The 20,196-nt window shown below is 38.3% G+C and overlaps 1 protein-coding gene across 12 annotated transcripts in view; it reads right to left on the bottom strand.

Moving 5' to 3' along the window:
• NFATC3 (nuclear factor of activated T cells 3) overlaps window positions 1–20,196 on the bottom strand; it is a 147,855-nt gene that overhangs the window by 85,177 nt on the left and 42,482 nt on the right. For all 12 annotated transcript variants that reach the window (XR_010131356.1, XR_004067628.3, XR_004067629.3 and 9 more), the window contains exon 3: window positions 18,277–18,439. Coding sequence is in view for 8 of the 12 variants with exons in the window: in XM_031002767.3 (XP_030858627.1) it covers window positions 18,277–18,439 (163 nt within the window). In the remaining 4 variants the exon portion in view is untranslated. The remainder of the gene's footprint in view (window positions 1–18,276; window positions 18,440–20,196) is intronic.

Raw genomic sequence — 20,196 nt, 5'->3', positions numbered from 1 at the left:
TGAGGTCAAGAGTTCCAGACCAGCCTGGCCAACATGTTGAAACTCTGTTTCTACTAAAAATGTAAAAATCAGCTGGGCGTGGTGGCAGACACCTGTAATCCCAGCTACTCGTAAGACTGAGGCAGGAGAATCTCTTGAACCTGGGAGGCGGAGGTTGCAGTGAGCTGAGATGGAGTCTCTGCACTCCAGGCTAGGTGACAGAGCAAGACTCCATCTAAAAAATAAAAAAAAATAAAAAAAAATGAAGTTGAGGCTAGGCGCAGTGGCTCACGCCTGTAATCTCAGCACTTTAGAAGGGCAAGGTGGATGGATCACTTGAGCTCAGGAGTTCAAGACCAGTCTGGATAACATGGTGAACCACTGTGTCTACAAAAAAAAATAATGATGATGATAATGATAATACATAGTTGTTACGAATATTATTAGTATACCTATTGTATAAACGTAAGTTTTTTTTTTCTGTTATAAATGCCCAAGAGTGAGATTGGTGGGGCATAAGGGAAGCTTAGTTTTTTAAGAACCTAACAAACTATATTCCAGAGTGGCTGTATCATTTTAACTCTCACTAGCAGTTTATGAAGCATCCAGTTTCTGTGCATCCTTGACAACAGTTAGTATTCTATTTTTTATTTTAGCTGTTCTAATAGGTATGTAATGATAACTCAATGTGGTTTTAATTTGCATTTCCCTAATGGCTGGTGATGTCTGTTCATGTCTTTGGCATATTTTCTAACTGAATTGTTTTTATTGTTGAGTTTTGAGAGTTCTTTATACATTCTATGATCTTTGACAGATATATGCTTTGCACATGTTTTCTCCCTGTCTGTAGCTTGTCTTTTCATCCTTTTAATAGCATCTTTCACGGAGCTAAAGTTTTTAATTTTGATGGAATCCAATTTATCAATTTTTTTCTTTTAGGTATGGTGCTTTTGGTATTATGTTCTAGAGATCTTTGCTTAGCCTGAGATCTTAAAGATTTTCTCCTGTTTTCTTCTAAAAGTTTTATACTTTTATGCTTTATTTTTTATGTTATTTTATTTTTTGAGATGGAGTCTCGCTCTGTTGCCCAGGATGGAGTGCAGTGGTGTGACAGCAGCTTACTGCAGCCTCCACCTCCTGGGTTCAAGCAATTCTCCTGCCTCAGCCTCCAGACTAGCTGGGTCTAGAGGTGAGCACCACCATGCCCAGCTAATTTTTGTTATTTTTTAGTAGAGATGGGGCTTCATTATATTGGCCAGGTTGGCCTTTAACTCCTGACCTCAGGTCATCTGCCCGCCTCAGTCTCCCAGAATGCTGGGGTCACAGGTGTGAGCCACCGCTCCTGACCTGTGTTTTATAATTAAATCCACAACCCATTTTGAATTAATTTTTGAGAAAGATGTGAGGTTTGGGTTAAGGTTTATTCTTTTGCCTTATGGGTGTCCAATTGCTCCAGCACTATTTACTAAAAAGACAATATAAAACCTCTTAAAGAATACTCATCTTTGTCTATAAACAGTATGTTACATAGAGTTACTATTACCTATTTTAAATTAAAAATTGACAATTCCAGCTGATTTTCACATTTTGAAAAAAGTAACGTATCTCAAGTAATTCCTACAATGCTAATATTTTTTTAGATAAATAAAACCCAATTTTATAACTATATAGCCTTTCTTTCTTTCCTTTTTTTTTTTTTTTTTTTTTTTTAAGCAAGGTCTTGCTGTTTGCCAGGCTACAGTGCATAACTCACTGCAGCCTCAACCTCCTGGGCTCAAGCAATCTTCCCAAGTAGCTGAGACTCAAGGTGGGTACCACCATGACTGGTTAAATTTTTTATTTTTATTTTTTGGTAGAGACAGATTCTCGCACTATTGCTCACGCTGGTCTCCAACTCCTGGCCTCAAGTGATCCTCCCTCCTCAGCCCCCACAAGGTACTGGGATTGCAGGTGTGAGCCACTTCATGCGGCTACTACATATTTCTTGTAATTTATTAATACAGGAAATCCTAGCCAGAACAATCAGACAAGAGAAAGAAGTAAAGGGCATTTAAGTTGGAAAAGAAGAAGTCAAACTATCTCTATTTGCCAAAGATACGATCATATACCTAGGAAACCCTAAAGACTTACCCAAAAGACTCCTAGATTTTTTTTTTTCTTTTCTGGAGACAGTCTCACTCTGTCACCCAGGCTGAAGTGCAATGGCATGATCTCAGCTCACTGCAACCTCTGCCTTCCAGGTTCAAATGAGTCTCATGCCTCAGCCTCCCAAGTAGCTGAGATTACAGGCACCCACCACCACGCCCAGCTAATTTTTGTATTTTTAGTAGAGACAGGGTTTCACCATGTTGGCCAGGCTGGTCTCTAACTCCTCCTGACCTCAAGTGATCCACCCACCTCGCCTCCCAGTGTTGGAATTACAGGCGTGAGTCACCATGCCAGGCCAACTCCTAGATTTGATAAATGAATCAGCAGCCTCAGGTTACAAAAGCAATGTACACAAATCGGCAGCACTGCTACACACCGCCACCAACAACCAAGCTAAGAATCAAATCAAGAACTCAATCCCTTTTACAATAGCTACAACAAAAGTAATAAAATACCTAGAAGTGTACTTACACAAGGAGGTAAAAGATCTTTACAAGAAGAACTACAAAACACTGCTGAAAAAAATCATAGATGACACAAACAAATGGAAACACATCCCATGCTCACAGACTGGACGACTCAGTATCGTGAAAATGACCACACTACCCAAAGATTAATAGAACAGAGTAGACAACCTAGGAATAAAGCCAACTACTTACAACCAGCTGATCTTTGACAAAGCATACAAGAACATAAATTGAAAAAAAGGATACCCTATTCAATAAATGGTTCTGGGAAAACAGGACAGCCACACGTAGAAGAATGAAACTGGATCCCTGTCTCTCACCACATATAAAAATCAACTCAAGATGGATTAAAGACTTAAAAGACCCGAAACCATAAAAATCCTACAGGAAAACCTAGGAAAAACTTCTGGACATCACCCTAGGCAAAGAATTTATGATTAAGACCCCAAAAACAAATGTAACAAAACCAAAAATAAATAAATGGGGCCTAATTAAACTAAAAAGATTCTGCACTGTGAAAGAAATAATCATTGCAATAAACAGACAACCCACAGAATGGGAGAAAATATTAGCAAACTATACATCCAATAAAGGACTAATACCCAGAATCTACAAGGAACTCAAATCAGCAAGAAAAAAACAAATAATCCCATCAAAAAGTAGGCAAATGACATGAACAGACACTTCTCAAAAGAAATACAAATGGCCCACAAACGTATGAAAAAAATGCTCAACATCACTAACCATCAGGTAAATGCAAATTAAAACCACAATGAGATACCGCCTTCCTCCAGCCAGAATGGCCGTTATTAAAAAGTCAAGAAAACAACAGATGTTGGCATCGATGTGATGAAAAGGGAACACTTGTCCACTGCTGATGGGAATGTAAATTATAAATTAAAACAATTATGGAAAACAGTATGGAGATTTCTCAAAAAACTAAAAGTACATCTACCATTCAATCCGACCATCCCACTACCGGGTATCTATACAAAGGAAAAGAAGTCATTATATCAAAAAGACACCTGCACACATACATTATTCACAGCACAATTAACAACTGCAAAGACATGGAACCAACCTAAATGCCCATCAGCCATGACTAGATGAAGAAAATGTGGTATATCTACACCATGGAATGCTACTCAGCCATAAAAAAAATGAGATAATGTCTTTTGCAGCAACTTGGATGGTACTGAAGGCCATTATTCAAAGTGAAGTAACTCAGGAATGGAAAACCAAATACCACTGGAAGGTCAGTATGTTTTCACTTATAAGTGGGAGCAAAGCTATGGGTACACAAAGGCATAAAGAGTGGTATAATGGATATTGTAGACTCAGAAGAGGGTAGGATAGGAGGGGGTGAAGGACAGAAAACTACATATTAGGTACAATGTACACTACTTGGGTGAGAGGTGCACTGAAATCTCAGACTTCACCACTACACAATTCATCCATTTAACAAAAAACCACTTGTACCCTAAAAGCTACTGAAATAAAATATATAAATAATTCATTAACATACTATAGTCTCTCTGTCTTATGGGCTTCTAAACCAGCACTGTCCAAGATAACTTTCTGCAGTCACTAAAATACTCCTTTTTTTTTTTATTTCAACAGACTTTTGGGTAAGATATCTCCAATTAAAAAAAAAAATCCATGATCATTTTGTATTAATTTTATAAGATATAAGGTTTATGTCAAGGCTTATTTTCTTGCCTATGGATATCCAGTTGCTCTGACATCATCTGTTGAAAAGAAAATATAGTCAGTATCCACATGTGGCTACTAAACCTTGGAATGTTGTCAATGCAACTGAATAACTGAATTTTTAATTTCAGTTTAATTTAAATTGAAATATCCACGTGTAGCTAGTGGCTTCTGGATTCCACTTTTGGACAGGGCAGCTCTAAACCCTTCCCTCTACTGAATACTTTTCCCTCCTTAGTATCTACCTTTTCCCTAGATGTCTGCTTATTAATTAGCTAGACACTATCTTCAAATAAGAAGTCCCCTTTCTGGCCAGGCGCAGTGGCTCATGCCAGTAATCCCAACGTGGGCGGATCACCTGTGGCCAGGAGTTCCGAGACCAGCCGGACCACCATGGTGAAACCCTGTCTCTACTAAAAATACAAAAAAACTAGCCAGGCGTGGTGGCATGAGCCTTGTAGTCCCAACTACTTGGGAGGCTGAGGCATGAGAATTGCTTAAACCTGGGAGGCAGAGGTTGCAGTGAGCCAAGATTGCACCACTGTACTCCAGCCTGGGTGACAGAGTGAGACTCTGTCTCAAAAAATAATAATAATAAAAATTTAAAAATAAAAATCCCTCTTCTTTCTTGTGGAAATAAAAAATAAGTACCTGATTCAACTCCATCAAATTTCAGGTCTCTATTTGCTCTCACAAAGATCTGAATTTCCTCCATTAAACATTTATCATACTTTATTGGTACTATCTTATTTGCAAGTCTCAATGGACAATAAAGTTCATGGGAGTAGTCAACATGTCTGATTTCCCTCAGTGAACCCCCAGCTACATTAGCAAACTGCTTTGAATGTATTATTTGGTGACCACATTAATGAATCAGATAACTTATTTTGAAGAAAAGAAAAAGTTAATTTGTCAGTTGGCTACAAGGTAGGTGGTATTTTTCAACAGCACCACAGCTTGCATTCCCTCATCATTTCAAAAAATATGTATTTCAGAAATTTCTTAGCTCTTTTGAAATTGTCCTTTGCAGAATAACAGGAAGATCATTATAACTGATGTTTAAGTACCCTTCTACTTTCCATTTTCACATATCACTAGCCCATTAATTCACAACTCCTTAAAATGTCAGTAACAAACCTAGCTTAATTCTAGGATGCCAATGTAGATATCTTATTCTGCTACATACTCTTCATCAGTGTTGAAGTGTTGGTCAAACTGTTCAAAGAAACCTAAGTAATAATACTAGCTAACTTTTACTGAGCATTTACAATGTGCAAGGTACCACGCCATGTTCCTCACAATGTTTCATTTACTCCTCACAACAGCTCTTAGGTAGATGATATTATTATATATTATTCTCATTTTATAAAGAAAAAATCCCAAGGTAAAGTTCTCTTCATAATTAACCTCTATCGCATCAATACTAATTTCCAACATAGCACTTACTATATTCTAATATTTTGTTTATTTACTCATTGTCTCTCTCAGTATAAAGTGAGAAAGGCCCTTGAGGACTGGAGTTTTGTCTCTCTTGTTCATCTCTGCATCCCTAGCACCTACAATATTGTCTATAACGTAGTGAGCAATCAAAAAATACATATCGAATAAGTAAATGGATAGATAGGTGAATAAATTAAGCAATGAACGATTAAATAAAAGGTCTAGAAAGAAAGGTTAAGTTACTTGGTCAAGGATACAGTAAAATCCAGGATTCAACCAAAACAGTCTGGCTCTAGAGCCCGTATTAGTGACTTAGCCATGATTTATTCCTGTGTGGAGCATGTGGCATAGAAGGCACACTAACCACCAAAGATTTAAGTATAGAGTTCTATATTATACTACAGAATACAGAGTTTTGATGAGGAAAGGCTGCCCAGCCAGGGACTACTTTTCCCAGTACTTCTGCATGTAAGTAGGGCCACATGACTACTTCCAGCCAAAAAATTGTAAGTGGTGATAATTGATAGTAATTTCCAGGTTAATGTAGTTAAGTATCTTGAGTGCTTTCCATACACCTTCTTCTTTCCCATGGACAGTAGAAGCTGTGCATCAAAGACGACATCAAAAGATGAACGTATCTTGGATTCCTGAGCAACAATTTGAAAGAAAATGCAAAATAAACTTTTAAAAAATTTTTTTGGTCTTAAACCACTGAGAATTGGGGATTATTAGTTACAGTAGTTAGGCTACCATGATTAATCCAAGGAAGGAGAGCTTGAACTATAATAATAGTAAACAAGCATTAAGATTTTTATCAGGGGCCAGGCATGGTGGCTTACACCTGTAATCCCAGCACTTTGGGAGGCTGAGGTGGTGCATTACTTGAGGTCAGGAGTTCGAGACTAGCCTGGCCAACATGATGAAACCCCATCTCTACTAAAAATACAAAAATTAACTGGGTGGGTGTGTTGGTGGGTGCCTGTAATCCTAGCTACTTGGGAGGTTGAGGCAGGAGAATCACTAGATCCCAGGAGGCAGGGGTTGCAGTGAACTGAGATGGGGGCCACTGCACTCTAGCCTGGGCAACAGCACGAGACTCCGTCCCAAAGAAAAAAAAATTTTTTTTTAAAGTAAGAGAAAGAGTATCTGACTTTAAGTCAAAGACTAGGCTTTCTAAAAGAGTTTACTTGGAGAATTAAATGAGATAACGTGAAAGTGTTTTAGAAAATGAAACATACGGCCGGGCACGGTGGCTCACGCCTGTAATCCCAGCACTTTGGGAGGCCGAGGAGGGCGGATCACGAGGTCAGAAGATCGTGACCATCCTGGCTAACACGGTGAAACCCCATCTCTACTAAAAAAATACAAAAAAATTAGCTGGGCATGGTGGCGGGCACCTGTAGTCCCAGCTACTCAGGAGGCTGAGGCAGGAGAATGGCGTGAACCCAGGAGGCGGAGCTTGCAGTGAGCGGAGATCGAGCCACTGCACTCCAGCCTGGGTGACTGAGCAAGACTCTGTTTCAAAAAAAAAAAGAAAATGAAATATACTAAGAAATTATGAGATAATTACAGTGTAAGAAGTAATATGGTAAAACAGAAAGAGAAACGACAGTCAAAAGACCTGGGCTTAAGACCTCTCTGCCAATTACAACATACATAACCTCAGATCACCTGTAAAATGTACAGTCATGAGCTACATAACAGTGGTTCGGTAAATGACAGACCATATATAATGGTGGTCCCACAGGTAACAACAGAGCTGAAAAAGTCCTATTGCCTAGTGACATCTTGATGTTCCTGACCCTGTGAAGGCCTGGGCTAATGTGTGTGTTTGTGTCAGCATTTTAAACAAAAAAGTTTTAAAAGTAAAAAAAATAAAAAATAAAAAATTTGAACATAGAAAAAAGTTTATGGAATAAGGATATAAAGAAATAAAATATCTTTGTACAGCTGCACAACTTGTCTGTGTTTTAAACTAAGTGTTACTACAAAAGACAAAAGATTTTTTTAAAATTCACAACTTATAAAGCGAAAAAGTTAACTATTAAAGAAAAAAATTTTTTATAAACATAGTACAGCCTAAGAGTACTGTGCTTAGAAAGTCTACAGCAGTGTACAGTAATGTCCTAGGCCTTCACATTCATTCACTATTCACTCACTGATTCACCCAGAGCAACTTCCAGTCCTACAAGCTCCATTAATGGTAAGGGCTCTATTCACGTATACTATTTTTAATATACCATATTTTCTTAAGTAAATCTTTGTTGTTGTTGTTTTTTAAGAGACAAGCTCTCAACATGTTGCCCAGGCTAATTCTAAATCCTGGACTCAAGCAATCCTCCTGCCTCACCCTCCTAAGTAGCTGGGACTGCAAGCATGGTGCCACTGTGACTGGTTATACCACATATTAGGGTATACAATCTAGGTTTGTATAACTACACTCTATGGTGTTCATACAACAAGGAAATCGCCCAGTGATGCATTTCTCGGAACATATCCCTGGTGTTAAGTGACATATGACTGTACTTGCTTTGCCCTTTTCAAAGAACTTTTGGAAAGATTAAATGTAAACTCTGAGGCCAGGCGTGGTGGCTCACACCTATAATCCTAGCACTTTGAGAAGCCAAGGCAGGTGGATCACTTGAGCCTAGGGGTTCGAGACCAGCCTGCCCAACATGGCAAAACCTTATCTCTACAAAAAATACAAAAAGTAGCCAGGTGGGGTGGTTTGCCCCTGTAGTCCCAGCCACGGGAGAAGTTGAGGTGGAGAGGATTGCTTGAGCCCAGGAAGTGTAGGTTGCAGCGAGCTGACATTGCACTACCGCACTCCAGCCTCGGCAACAGAGTGAGACAGTCTCATAAAAGAAAAAAGAAAAAAAAAGTAAACTCTGGGAAAACATTTTGTAAACTACAAAACACTACAAAAAGTAAATTATTACAATTAATAGCAGCACGAACCTACAAAATGCCATTGAAATTAGTAATTTAAGTAGCATTTTGTCTTCAAGCACTTTTTAGACAAATGTTCACAGTAAAGCAAATTCTTTCAAACTATTTTTCTTTCTTTATTTTTTTTTTGAGATGGAATGTTTCACTCTTGTTGCCCAGGCTGGAGTGCAATGGTGCGATCTCGGCTCACTGCAACCTCTGCCTCACGAGTTCAAGTGATACTCTCGCCTCAGCCTCCTGAGTAGCTTGGATTACAGGCATGCACCACCATGCCCAGCTAATTTTTGTATTTTTAGTAGAGTGGGGTTTCACGGTGTTGCCCAGGCTGGTCTCGAACTCCTGACCTTGGGTGATCCACCTGCCTCGGCCTCCCAAAGTGCTGGGATTACAGGTGTGAGCCACCGCACCCAGCCTAAACTATTTTTCTAAAACCCAAACATTATTTTAAAACATACAGATAATCTACATTAAATCATCTAAAAAAATTCAGAAAATTAAGACCTACAAAAGTCTCTTCCAATTCTAATAACTGAAAATGTGCATTTTCACCAGGTAATTTCAATAAAAGGTATCGGCTTTAATTAAACAGACAGTTCTTCCATATTTAGATAAGAACTAAAAAGTAAAATAATCTGATTAAATATTCATTAAAGACTATTTTAAATTTATTAAAGATTAGTTTCCCAGCAACAAGTACACAATTCAGTTTCTTTCTTTTTTTTTTTTTTTTTGAGACGGAGTCTCGCTGTGTCCCCCAAGTTGGAGTGCAGCGGCGCAATCTCAGCTCACTGCAAGCTCCGCCTCCCGGGTTCACACCATTCTCCTGCCTCAGCCTCCCAAGTAGCTGGGACTACAGGTGCCCACCAACACACTCGGCTAATTTTTTGTATTTTTAGTAGAAACGGGGTTTCACCGTGTTAGCCAAGATGGTCTCGATCTCCTGACCTTGTGATCCGTCCGTCTCGGCCTCCCATATTGCTGGGATTACATGCGTGAGCCACCGCGCCCAGCCACAATTCAGTTTCATTTGAGATTAAATTGCATCTATTTCTCACTTGTGCACTCTGAAGGCACTATGAAGTCCCCCGCCACCAACACAAAGATATCGTGGATGTGTAAAACCCCAAAAAATGGGAACCTGGAGGGAGATTCTTAACAGTGTTACATAATTCTACACTTCCTAACCATAAACGATAAAAAAAAAAGAGACTGTATCAGTCCAATTTAATAATAAAAGAACATTATCTCTATTTTACTTTAATATTAAGTTACCACATTACAGAAAACATGCAAGTGGCAGACACTGGCTGCATGGTTTGCTTCTTGTATTCTTAAAATAGAAAACAAGTCTGCAAGAAAAGCAGTTGACAACACTCAACACCTATTCATGAATTCAAAAAACAAAAATAGAAACCTCCCAACAAATTAGAATAAAAGAATATCCTTAGTCTGATAAAAGGTATCCCCCATCCCCCAAAAAAAAACCCAAAACAAACCCTAGCAAATTACTTAATGGCACAACTATGAATCCTTTTTTGCCCTGAGTTTGGGAAAAAGACAAGGATGTCCTCCATCGCCACCTCTAATCAACAATGTATCAGAAGTCCTAGTCAATACAATGAAGCAAGAAAAAGGGGGGAAAAAGTATAAAAAATAAGAAGGAAGAAGTAAAACTGTTATTATTCGAAGATGAGCTGGCTGGGCACAGTGGCTCACGTCTGTAATTCCAGCACTTTGGGAGGCTGAGGTGGGAGGATCAATCACTTGAAGCCGAGAGTTTCAGACAAGAAAACAAGCAAGTGGCAGACACTGGGCCTGGGTAACATAGCGAGGCCCTGTCTATAAGAAAGATTTAAAAAATTAGCCAAGCGTGGTGGTACATGCCTGTAGTCCCAGATACTTGGGAGGCCAAGGTGGGAAGACCGCTTGAGCCCATGAGTTTGAGGTTGCAATGGGTCGTGATTGTGCCACTATCACAAAAAGTTCAAAAGATGTGAACAAACACTTCATGAAAGATATCCAAATGTCCAATAAATATGTTAAGATGTTCAATATCATTGGTAATCAAGAAATCACAAATTAAAACCACAGCCAGATACCATTATATCTTTACAATAATAGTTAAAAGACTAACAAGTGTAACACTTGGTGACAATGTGGAGGAATAAGAACTTATATATATGGTTGACTGGGAGTATAAATTGGCACAGCCACTTTGGAAAATCAGTAACTACATTCCCAGACATATACCCAAGTAAGTGAATGCTTTGTCCATCGAAAGTCATGTTTTTTTTTTTTAAAAAAAGGGCACAAATCAGCTTTATACATATTGTCCAACACTAGACGCAAATCAAATGTCCATGAAAAGATAACAGATAAAGAAACACTTGCAAATTCATACACTAGAATAACACAAAGCAATGAAAAAAATAAACAACAAAAATTTGATGAATCCCACAATCATAATGTTGAATACATGATGTTAGATACAAAGCAGGACATCCATTTATATAAAATGCAGAAATAAGAAAACTAATATATGATGATGAGAGTTGAGAAGCATGATTATCTTCGGTTGGGGGTATAAACTGCGAAGGGGTACAAGGGAGACTCACGAAGTGCTTAAAATATTCTATATGTTAACCTGTGTGGTATTTTTATGAGTATTTATACTTGCGTGTTAAATATTCATTGTGTTGTACAACTTAAGGTTTGTATACTTTATTGATATATTTGTTCCTCTTTTTAGTTGACATGTAATAATTATACATATTTGTGGAGTAAACAGTGATATTTTGATACATGTATATAATGTATAATAATCAAATCAGGTTGATTAAGATATCACCTCAAACATTTATCATTTGTGTTAACATTCAAAATCCTTTCCAGCTTTGTGAACATACACAATAATTTTATTTTTAGACAGAGTCTCACTCTGTTGCCCAGGCTGGAGTGCAGTGGCGCAATCTCAGCTCACTGCAACCTCCGCCCACGGGTTCATGTGATTCTCCTGCCTCAGCCTCCTGAGTAGCTGAGATTACAGGCATGTGCCACCATGCCCAGTTAATTTTTGTATTTTTAATAGAGACAGGGTTTCACCATGTTGGCCAGGCTGGTCTCCAACTTCTGACCTCAAGTGATCTACCTGCCTCAGCCTCCCAAAGTGCTGGGATTACAGGTGTGAGCCACTGCGCCCCGCCACAATAAATTTTTGTTAACTATATTCACCCTACAGTGCTACATAATACAAGTCTTATTCTTCCCCTCTAGCTGTAATTTTGTATCCATTGACCAACTTCTCCCCATCCCTACTTCCCTCAATCCTTTCTCAGCCTCTGGTAACGAAAATTCTATTTCTATGAGCTCAAATTTTTTAGCCCCTTCATATAAGTGAAAACATGCAGTATTTATCTTTCTGTGCCTGACTTATTTCATTTAATATAATGTCCTCCAGGTTCATCCATGTTGCCACAAATGGCAGGATTTCATTCTTTTTTATGCCTGAATAGTATTGTATTGTGCATATATGTCACATTTTCTTTATTCATTCATCAGCTGATGGACATTTAGGTTGATTCCATATCTTGGCTACTGTGATCTCTTCAGTATACTGATTTCCTCTTCTGTGGATGAATTCCCAACAGTGGAACTGCTGGATCATATGGTAGTTCTATTTTTAAATTTTTTGAGCAACCTTTAGACTGTTTTCCATCATGGCTATACTAACTTACATTCCCACTAGCAGTGTAAAGGATCTTTTATTCTTTTATTCTTGAGGGTTTTTCCTTGACTTATTACTCTTCCTGATGGATGAAAGTATGTGTGGGTTAGCAGCTCTGCTATATACTATACCAGAATCTCTTCTATTACACATTCCTCACCCTACCCCACCCTCCATCCTCTATCACCACTCTTTGAAGTTTATAGATCAAAGTTTGTGTTCTTTTTTGCTTGTTTGGGTGTTACCCATAGATTTTTGGCTGTTTCCTCACATCCTACACACACATACATTTTGTTTATTTTGTTAATTATTGGGGGAAGATTGTGATACTACTTCATTTTACTCTCTATCTAAAAGTTATTTTTCTAATATTGAGAGAAAAATAAGCAGTACACATGAGAGCACGTCATTTAAAAGGGAAAGTGGAAGTGATACCTGATTCTCTATACTCCAACATATTTGCAGAGTTGTGCAATGTATGGAACACTATACCAGTATATGCCCACTTCTAAGACCACATTTTTTCCCATTAACAGAGGTGGTTCTTCTCCAGCAATTGAGAAGAGTTGGTAGATTTCTCCACTATTCTGAGGATTTTAAATTCTCAGAGAGAGAAAGGCATCAGTTATTCCAGACTGGTCTGAGCCTCACACATAAATGTGGTATGTTTAGGCCAGGTGCAGTGGCTCAGACCTGTAATCCCAGCACTTTGGAAGACTGAGGCAAGACGAATGCTTGATTCCAGGAGTTCAAGACCAAACTGGGCAATATAGCGAGACCCTGTTTCTACTTAAAAAAAAAAAAAAAAAAAGTACCTTGATTGTGCTCGGTATCTGCTGGCTTGTTTCTTTTAAAATTTTGTTTTGTCTTTTAAAAGTTTTGTTGGCCAGGCACAGTGGCTCACGCCTCTAATCCCAGCACTCTGGGAGGCCGAGGTGGGTGGATCACTTGAGGTCAGGAGTTCGAGACCAGCCTGGACAACATGGTAAAACCCTGTCTCTACTATAATACAAAAAATTAGCCAGGCATGGTAGTGTGTGCCTGTAATCCCAGCTACTCAGGAGGCTGAGGCAGAAGAATCACCTGAACCCGGAAGGCAGAGGCTGCAGTGAGCCAATATCGCACCGCTGTACTCCAGCTGGTGTAACAGAGTGAGACTCTGTCTCAAAAAACAAAAACAAACAAAAAAAGTTGTTGTTGTATAAGAATGTATCAATAAACACTACCAAACACATTCTACAGATTCAATGCAATCTCTGTCAAAATACCAAGGACATTCTTCATAGAAATAGAAAAAACAATCTTAAAATTTAAATTGAACCACCAAATAACCCCAAAGAGCCAAAGCTTAACTGAACAAAAAGAACAAAACCCGAGGCATTACACTACTTGACTTCAAAATATATTACAAAATGACAGTAACAAGAACAGCACAGTATTGATATAAAAACAGACACACAGACTCATGTGACAGAATAGAGGGCACAGAAATAAATTCCTGTATTTACAGCTAACTCATTTTCGACAAAGGTGCTAATAAGAACATACATTGGGGAAAGGATACCCTCTTCAATAACTATGCTGGGAACACTGGATATCCACACGCAGAAGAATGAAATTAGAAACCCATCTTTCACCATATACAAAAAAATCAACTCAAAATGGATTAAAGACTTAAACTTAAGATCCAAAACTATAAAACTACTAGAAGAAAACACAGGGGGAAAGCTCCATAACGCTGATCTAAGCAAAGATTTTATGAGTAATTCTATAAAATCACAGCCAATAAAAACAGAGAAATAGAACTCTATCAACTAAATAGCTTCTGTACAGCAAAGGAAATAACAGAATGAGGAGACAACCTGTAGAATGGGAGAAAATATCTTCAAACTATTCATCCAACAAAGGACTAATACTAAGAATGTACAAGGTACTCAAACAACTCAACAGCCAAAAAACCCCAAATAATCTAAAAAGTGGGCAAAGGATCTAAAATGACATTTCTCAAAAGGAGACATACAAATGGCAAACAGGTATATAAAAAAATGTTCAACATCACTAATCATCAGGGAAATGCAAATCAAAACCACAATGAGATATAATATCACTCCGGTTAGCATGGCTATTTATCAAAATGCAAAAAAAGGAAAATTCTGGCTGGGATAAGGAGAAAAGGGAACACTGGCACACCGTTATGGAAATGTGAGTGAGTATAGCCATTACAGAAAACAGTATGGAGGTTACTCAAAAAATTAAAAAGAGAACTACCATATGATCCAGCAATTCCACTACAGTGTATATATCCAAAAGAAATGAAATCAGTAGATTAAAAAGATATTTGTGCTCCTATGTTTCTTTCAGCATTATTCATAACGGCCAAGATATGGAACCAAAATAAGTGTTCATCAATGGATGAATGGATTTCTAAAACGTGGTGTATATACACAATTGAATACTATCCCACCACAAGAAAAAAGAGAAATCAGCCAGGCCTGGCAGCTCACACCTATAATCCCAGTACTTTGGGAGGCCAAGGCAGGAGGATCACTTGAAGCCAGGAGTTTTGAGACCAGCCCGGGCAACAAATCAAGACTGTCTCCACAAAAACATTAAAAAATTAGCCAGATGCAGTGGCATGCATCTGCAGTCCCAGCTACTCGGGAGGCTGAGGCAGGAGAATGCCCTGATCCTAGGAGTTTGAGGCTGCAGTTAGGTATGATCATGCCACTGAACTCCAGCCTAGGTGACAGAGCAAGAGCCTATCTCTTTAAAAAAAAAAAAAGGGCGGGGAGCGGCGGGCAAGGTGGGAGGATCATTTGAGGCCAAGGGTTCAACAATAGCCTGGGCAACATAACAAGACCTAAGATAAGCCAACATTTGAGTAATAATTAGAGTCACTTAAGTAACAACAAAATATATGGGAAAGGAAATATATACATTTTTCTGGCATGAAGCAAGAAAGAATCTCAGATTGAAAGGGAGCATCAAAAGTACTGGGAAAGACTGATAAAGAACTATTAACATTCAGACATACTCTGGTTAAGTCAACTGTTTCAAGTATAATGAAATAATTCTTCAATCAGTAAGTTAGAAAACAAAGTCATTTACAAGAAGAAAATAAAAACTGCTGGTACCAGAAGTTGTAGACTCCCCTTAACGAGAGACTCAGCTGTTTTGTCTTTGTTTTTGAGAAGTGCCTTGCTCTGTCACCCAATCTGGAGTGCAGTGGTGTGATCATAGCTCACTGCAGCCTCAAATTCCTGGGCTCAAATGATCCTTCCACTTCAGCTTCTGAAAGAGCTGGGACTACAGGCGCATGCTACTTATTGTACTTGGCTATTTTTCAAATTTTTTGTAGAAACTGGGTTGGTCTCTGTTGCCAAGGCTGGAGTGCAGTGGCACAATCGCAGCTCACAGCAGCCTCAAACTCCCGGCTCCAGCAATCCTACTGCCTCAGCCTCTGGAGTAGCTGGGACTACAAGGGTGTGCCACAATGTCCAGCTAATTTTATTTATTTATTTGTTGCCCAGTCTCAAACTCCTGGCCTCAAGCAATCCTTTCACCTCAGCATCCCAGCCCACCATGTCACCTGGATTACAGGCATGAGCCACAGCACCAGTTCTGCTTTTGTTTTTTAAAGAGACATGTTGCCCAGGCTGGAGTGCAGTGGCTATTTACAGCCACAATCATCATACACCACAGCCCTGAATTCCTGGCCTCAAGCGATCCTTAAGCCTCAGCCTCCCCAGTAGCTGGGACTACAAGCACACACCATTGTTCCTGGCTCAGTTTTTGTTTTTGTTTTTTTAATCTTTTAAAATTATTTTTTTTAATTATGTTTTTTAACGTTGTTTTTTTCTTTTGACCACAGCACATGCATCGGTTTTTTCATTAAAGGAAAACTGTGGAAACAAATCATGTACCCTCCCAAAAGACTTGTTCATTTATACACTTGTAAATAATTTGTTGATTGCTGTGAAAACTAAAAGATACAGAAAACTAAGCAATAAATCTGCTTACTTTATCAAAATGAAATAAATTCATTTAACAACAAAATATGACTCTTACAAACAAAATGACAAAATTCTTATGTTTTGTTTTCCTGGCGTTTCTTAATAACAAATCATTAAAAAAAACCCATCTAAAATGTAAATCTTTATACGTAAAGAACTATAAAACATGATCAGATAATAATCATAAAGCATAGCTCATAAAAGAGATGATAGTTTGTAGATTTTATTTGTTGAAAATCACTTCAGTGTAATTAGTTTTTCCACTACAGTATTCAATAAATACCATTAAGACAAGAGAGAAAAATATCTACACAGTTCTAAGAGATTATTATCTATAGCCATTTCTATATTTTAGTATATAAAGGCAACAAACACATTTTTAAACATGAAAGAACCCATGGAACATAGAATCCAAAGCCCTCCTTACATAAAAACAAAAAAAAACTTAATGAAATAAATAAAAAAGTAGTAGTAGTGAGCATTGAATCTAACTAGAAATAGAACTAAGGCTAAATAATTGGGGGAGAAGTTAGGGAGGATGTAAATTTGAAAGGAAAAATAGCATAAGCAAGAAAATTCAGGAGGTAAAGAGTAGAAAACGGGAAGGAAGTTTAAGAGAGACAATTACTTTACTTTTCAGAGTAGAAGTCAATCTATGCCATCTAAATCTGAAACAATAACTTCATCTCTCAATAATGTATTTAATCTCTTTTTTTGACCTTAGAAAGATATTTTAGGAATTCCTTTTTTTTTTTTTTTTTTTTTTTTGAGACAGGGTCTCATTCTGTTCCCCAGGCTGGAGTGCAGTGGCATGATCATAGCTCACTACAGCCTCAACCTCCCAGGTTCAATTGATCTTCCCATCTTAGCCTCTGGAATGGCTGGGACTATAGGCACACACCACCATGCCCAGTTAATTTCTGTATTTTTTTGTAGAGGCTGGGTCTCACTATATTGTCCAAGCTGGCTTCAAATTCCTGGGCTCAAGTGATCCACTTGCCTCAGCATCACAAAGTGCTGGGATTACAGATGTAATCTCTTTCCTTAAAAAATTCTTTCCTTAAAAAAATCCATTCATTTTTCTAGCTATCCATTCAGTCTTCCACTAAATATACACACAGAGAGTTATCTGGAATGTTAATCAAATGTTAACACTGCTTATTTCTGAGAGGGTTAGATTTTGGGTAATTTGTTGCTTTATCCTTCCTATTTTTCTGATTAAATTTTACTTATTTATTTATTTAGAGACAGAGTCTAGTTCTGTCACCCAGGCTGGAGTGCAGCAACACGATCTTGGCTCACTGCAACCTCTGCCTCCCGGGTTCAAGCAATTCTCCTGCCTCAGCCTGCCGCAGAGCTGGGATTACAGGTGCCCGCCACCACGCCCTGCTAATTTTTGTATTTTTAGTAGAGACGGGATTTCACTGTGTTGGCCAGGCTGGTCTCGAACTCCTGAGCTAGTGATCCACCTGCCTCGGCCTCCCCAAGTGCTGGGATTACAAGCGTGAGCCACCGTGCCCGGCCTGTATTAAATTTTAAATGAGCATATATTTTATTCATAAATATAATACGGCCATATTTTTTTGTCAGAAAAACGGCTATTTGGCCACTGTAATCTTTCTCCTGAGTCTCCCCAGAACGAAAGTCAGTCCAGAGAGAACATCTTTTAGCCTAGCAAATATAACTCAGTGCAGAAGTGTAGTCACATCAACAAGCCCCCAAAACAACAGAGGCTCTCTAGTTTTGAGTTTATGCTCTTTGCACTCTCTAGTACCTAACTGAATAGACTTGCCTAATCATCACTAGGTGTATGGTATCTGCAAAACAAGCCCCAAAAGTCTCATACCTTCACAACAGGATGTCCCCCAGTAGATGCTTTTACTGCCCCTCGGCTACCTTCAGTTTCATAATGGGCTCGATGATGAGTTTTAGGTTGCACTTCTATTTTCAGTTCACATTGTCCAAAATGAGCTGGTAAAGGCCAGTCTAGTGGAGGTAATGAAGATGTGCTACAAACAAAACACACAAAGATGCATGTCACCATGCTATTATTGCCAAGGAATGATTCAAATGGCTTCTTTGCCAGCACCAACATTTCTTCCTTTGATCTTTGAAACAATGTATTACAAAATAAAACTTCATTTAGTAAGTTACAATTCTGGTTATGGTGAGTGCTTAATAAATAATTATTTCATCTTTAGAATAAAATCTATTTTATTTCCCAAAGGTGGTACATGCTTAAAGATAAATAAATTTTAGAAAATAAAAATAAAGGCCAGGTGCGGTGGCTCATGCCTGTAATCCTAGCATTTTGGGAGGCCGAGGTGGGCAGATTACCTGAGGTCAGGAGTTCGAGACCAGCCTTGCTAGCATGGTGAAACCCCATCTCTACTAAAATTAGCTGGGCATGGTGGCACTCGCCTGTAATCCCAGCTACTAGGGAGGCTAAGGCAGGAAAAATGCTTGAGCCCAGGAGACGGAGGCTGCAACGAGCCAAGATTGCGCCACTGCACTCCAGCCTGGCCAACAGAGCCAGACTCTGTCTCAAAAAATAATAATAATAATAATAAAATAAAATAAAATTTAAAAATCTATCTTATCTTCATTTTGGTTTCCCATATTTTTTTGAAAAAGACAAATTCTTATAATTTATAAAACTGTAAATTTTTCTCAACTATGTTGAGACTCTGTCTCAAAAATAATAATAATAATAATAAAATAAAATAAAATTTAAAAATCTATCTTATCTTCATTTTGGTTTCCCATATTTTTTTGAAAAAGACAAATTCTTATAATTTATAAAACTGTAAATTTTTCTCAACTATGTGTATGAACTTAACAAAAATAACCAAAAAATAATAATTTGATTTTTTAAAACAAAGAGGCACATTTCTGTTTATGGGTATCTGTATCTCTCCACATATCCAAACATCTCTCTCTGTGTCAGGATGTCTCCCTCCCTCCCTGGTACATATCTCTGGATGTCAGCCTACTGAAGTTATCACTTCCCGCACTTCCTCCCTATTGCTCCTTTCCCTACTTCCTTCCTACTGCGCCTTTCCCTGTCTCTCTGAAAAACTGCTTCCATTCAGCAATATACTGCAATTTGAAGTAAAAATTTAATTTCAGTACATGCTTGGTTGGAAAACAACCCGTCACTCCAGCAACTCTAAATGTTACTTTTTTACTTTATCAGTAAGACAATTTAAATTGCTTAAAGGCCCAAAGGATCATTTTGATATATTAACATTAAAACATGGATTATAAAAGAAAAACTTCATATGTCTACAGGTCAAGTACAATTTCTAAATTATTTCATTGTTTCCTTCCATGTCCTCAGCCTAGCTTTAAGTCCTACTCCTGTGAATTCAAGGATATTAATTTTTATTAGTTTGAAAAAATCCAACTTCAACTCTCAGTTACTTCTGTATTTGTTTTACAGCCTTAAGCAAACCACTAGAAAAATTAAGATAAATTTCAGAAGCATAGGGATGGGTTCAAAGGTGTCTTCATTACCATAATTCTATTTTTCTAAAGATCAGGATTGAGAAATAAAGATTCACACTAATGAAAAAAGCATTGGCCGGGTGCAGTGGCTCACGCCTGTAATCCCAGCACTTTGGGAAGCCGAGGCGGGCAGATCACCTGAGGTCAGGAGTTCAAGACCAGCCTGGCCAACATGGTGAAACCCCGTCTCTACTAAAAATACAAAAAAATTAGCCAGGCGTGGTGGCAGGTGCCTGGAATCCCAGCTACTCGGGAGACT

Source organism: Gorilla gorilla, chromosome 18 (genome assembly GCF_029281585.2).
Source record: "Gorilla gorilla gorilla isolate KB3781 chromosome 18, NHGRI_mGorGor1-v2.1_pri, whole genome shotgun sequence".
NCBI classification, from domain to species: domain Eukaryota; kingdom Metazoa; phylum Chordata; class Mammalia; order Primates; family Hominidae; genus Gorilla; species Gorilla gorilla.
The sequence above is the reverse complement of the archived record's forward strand: the minus strand, read 5'-3'. Positions and strand labels throughout refer to the sequence as shown.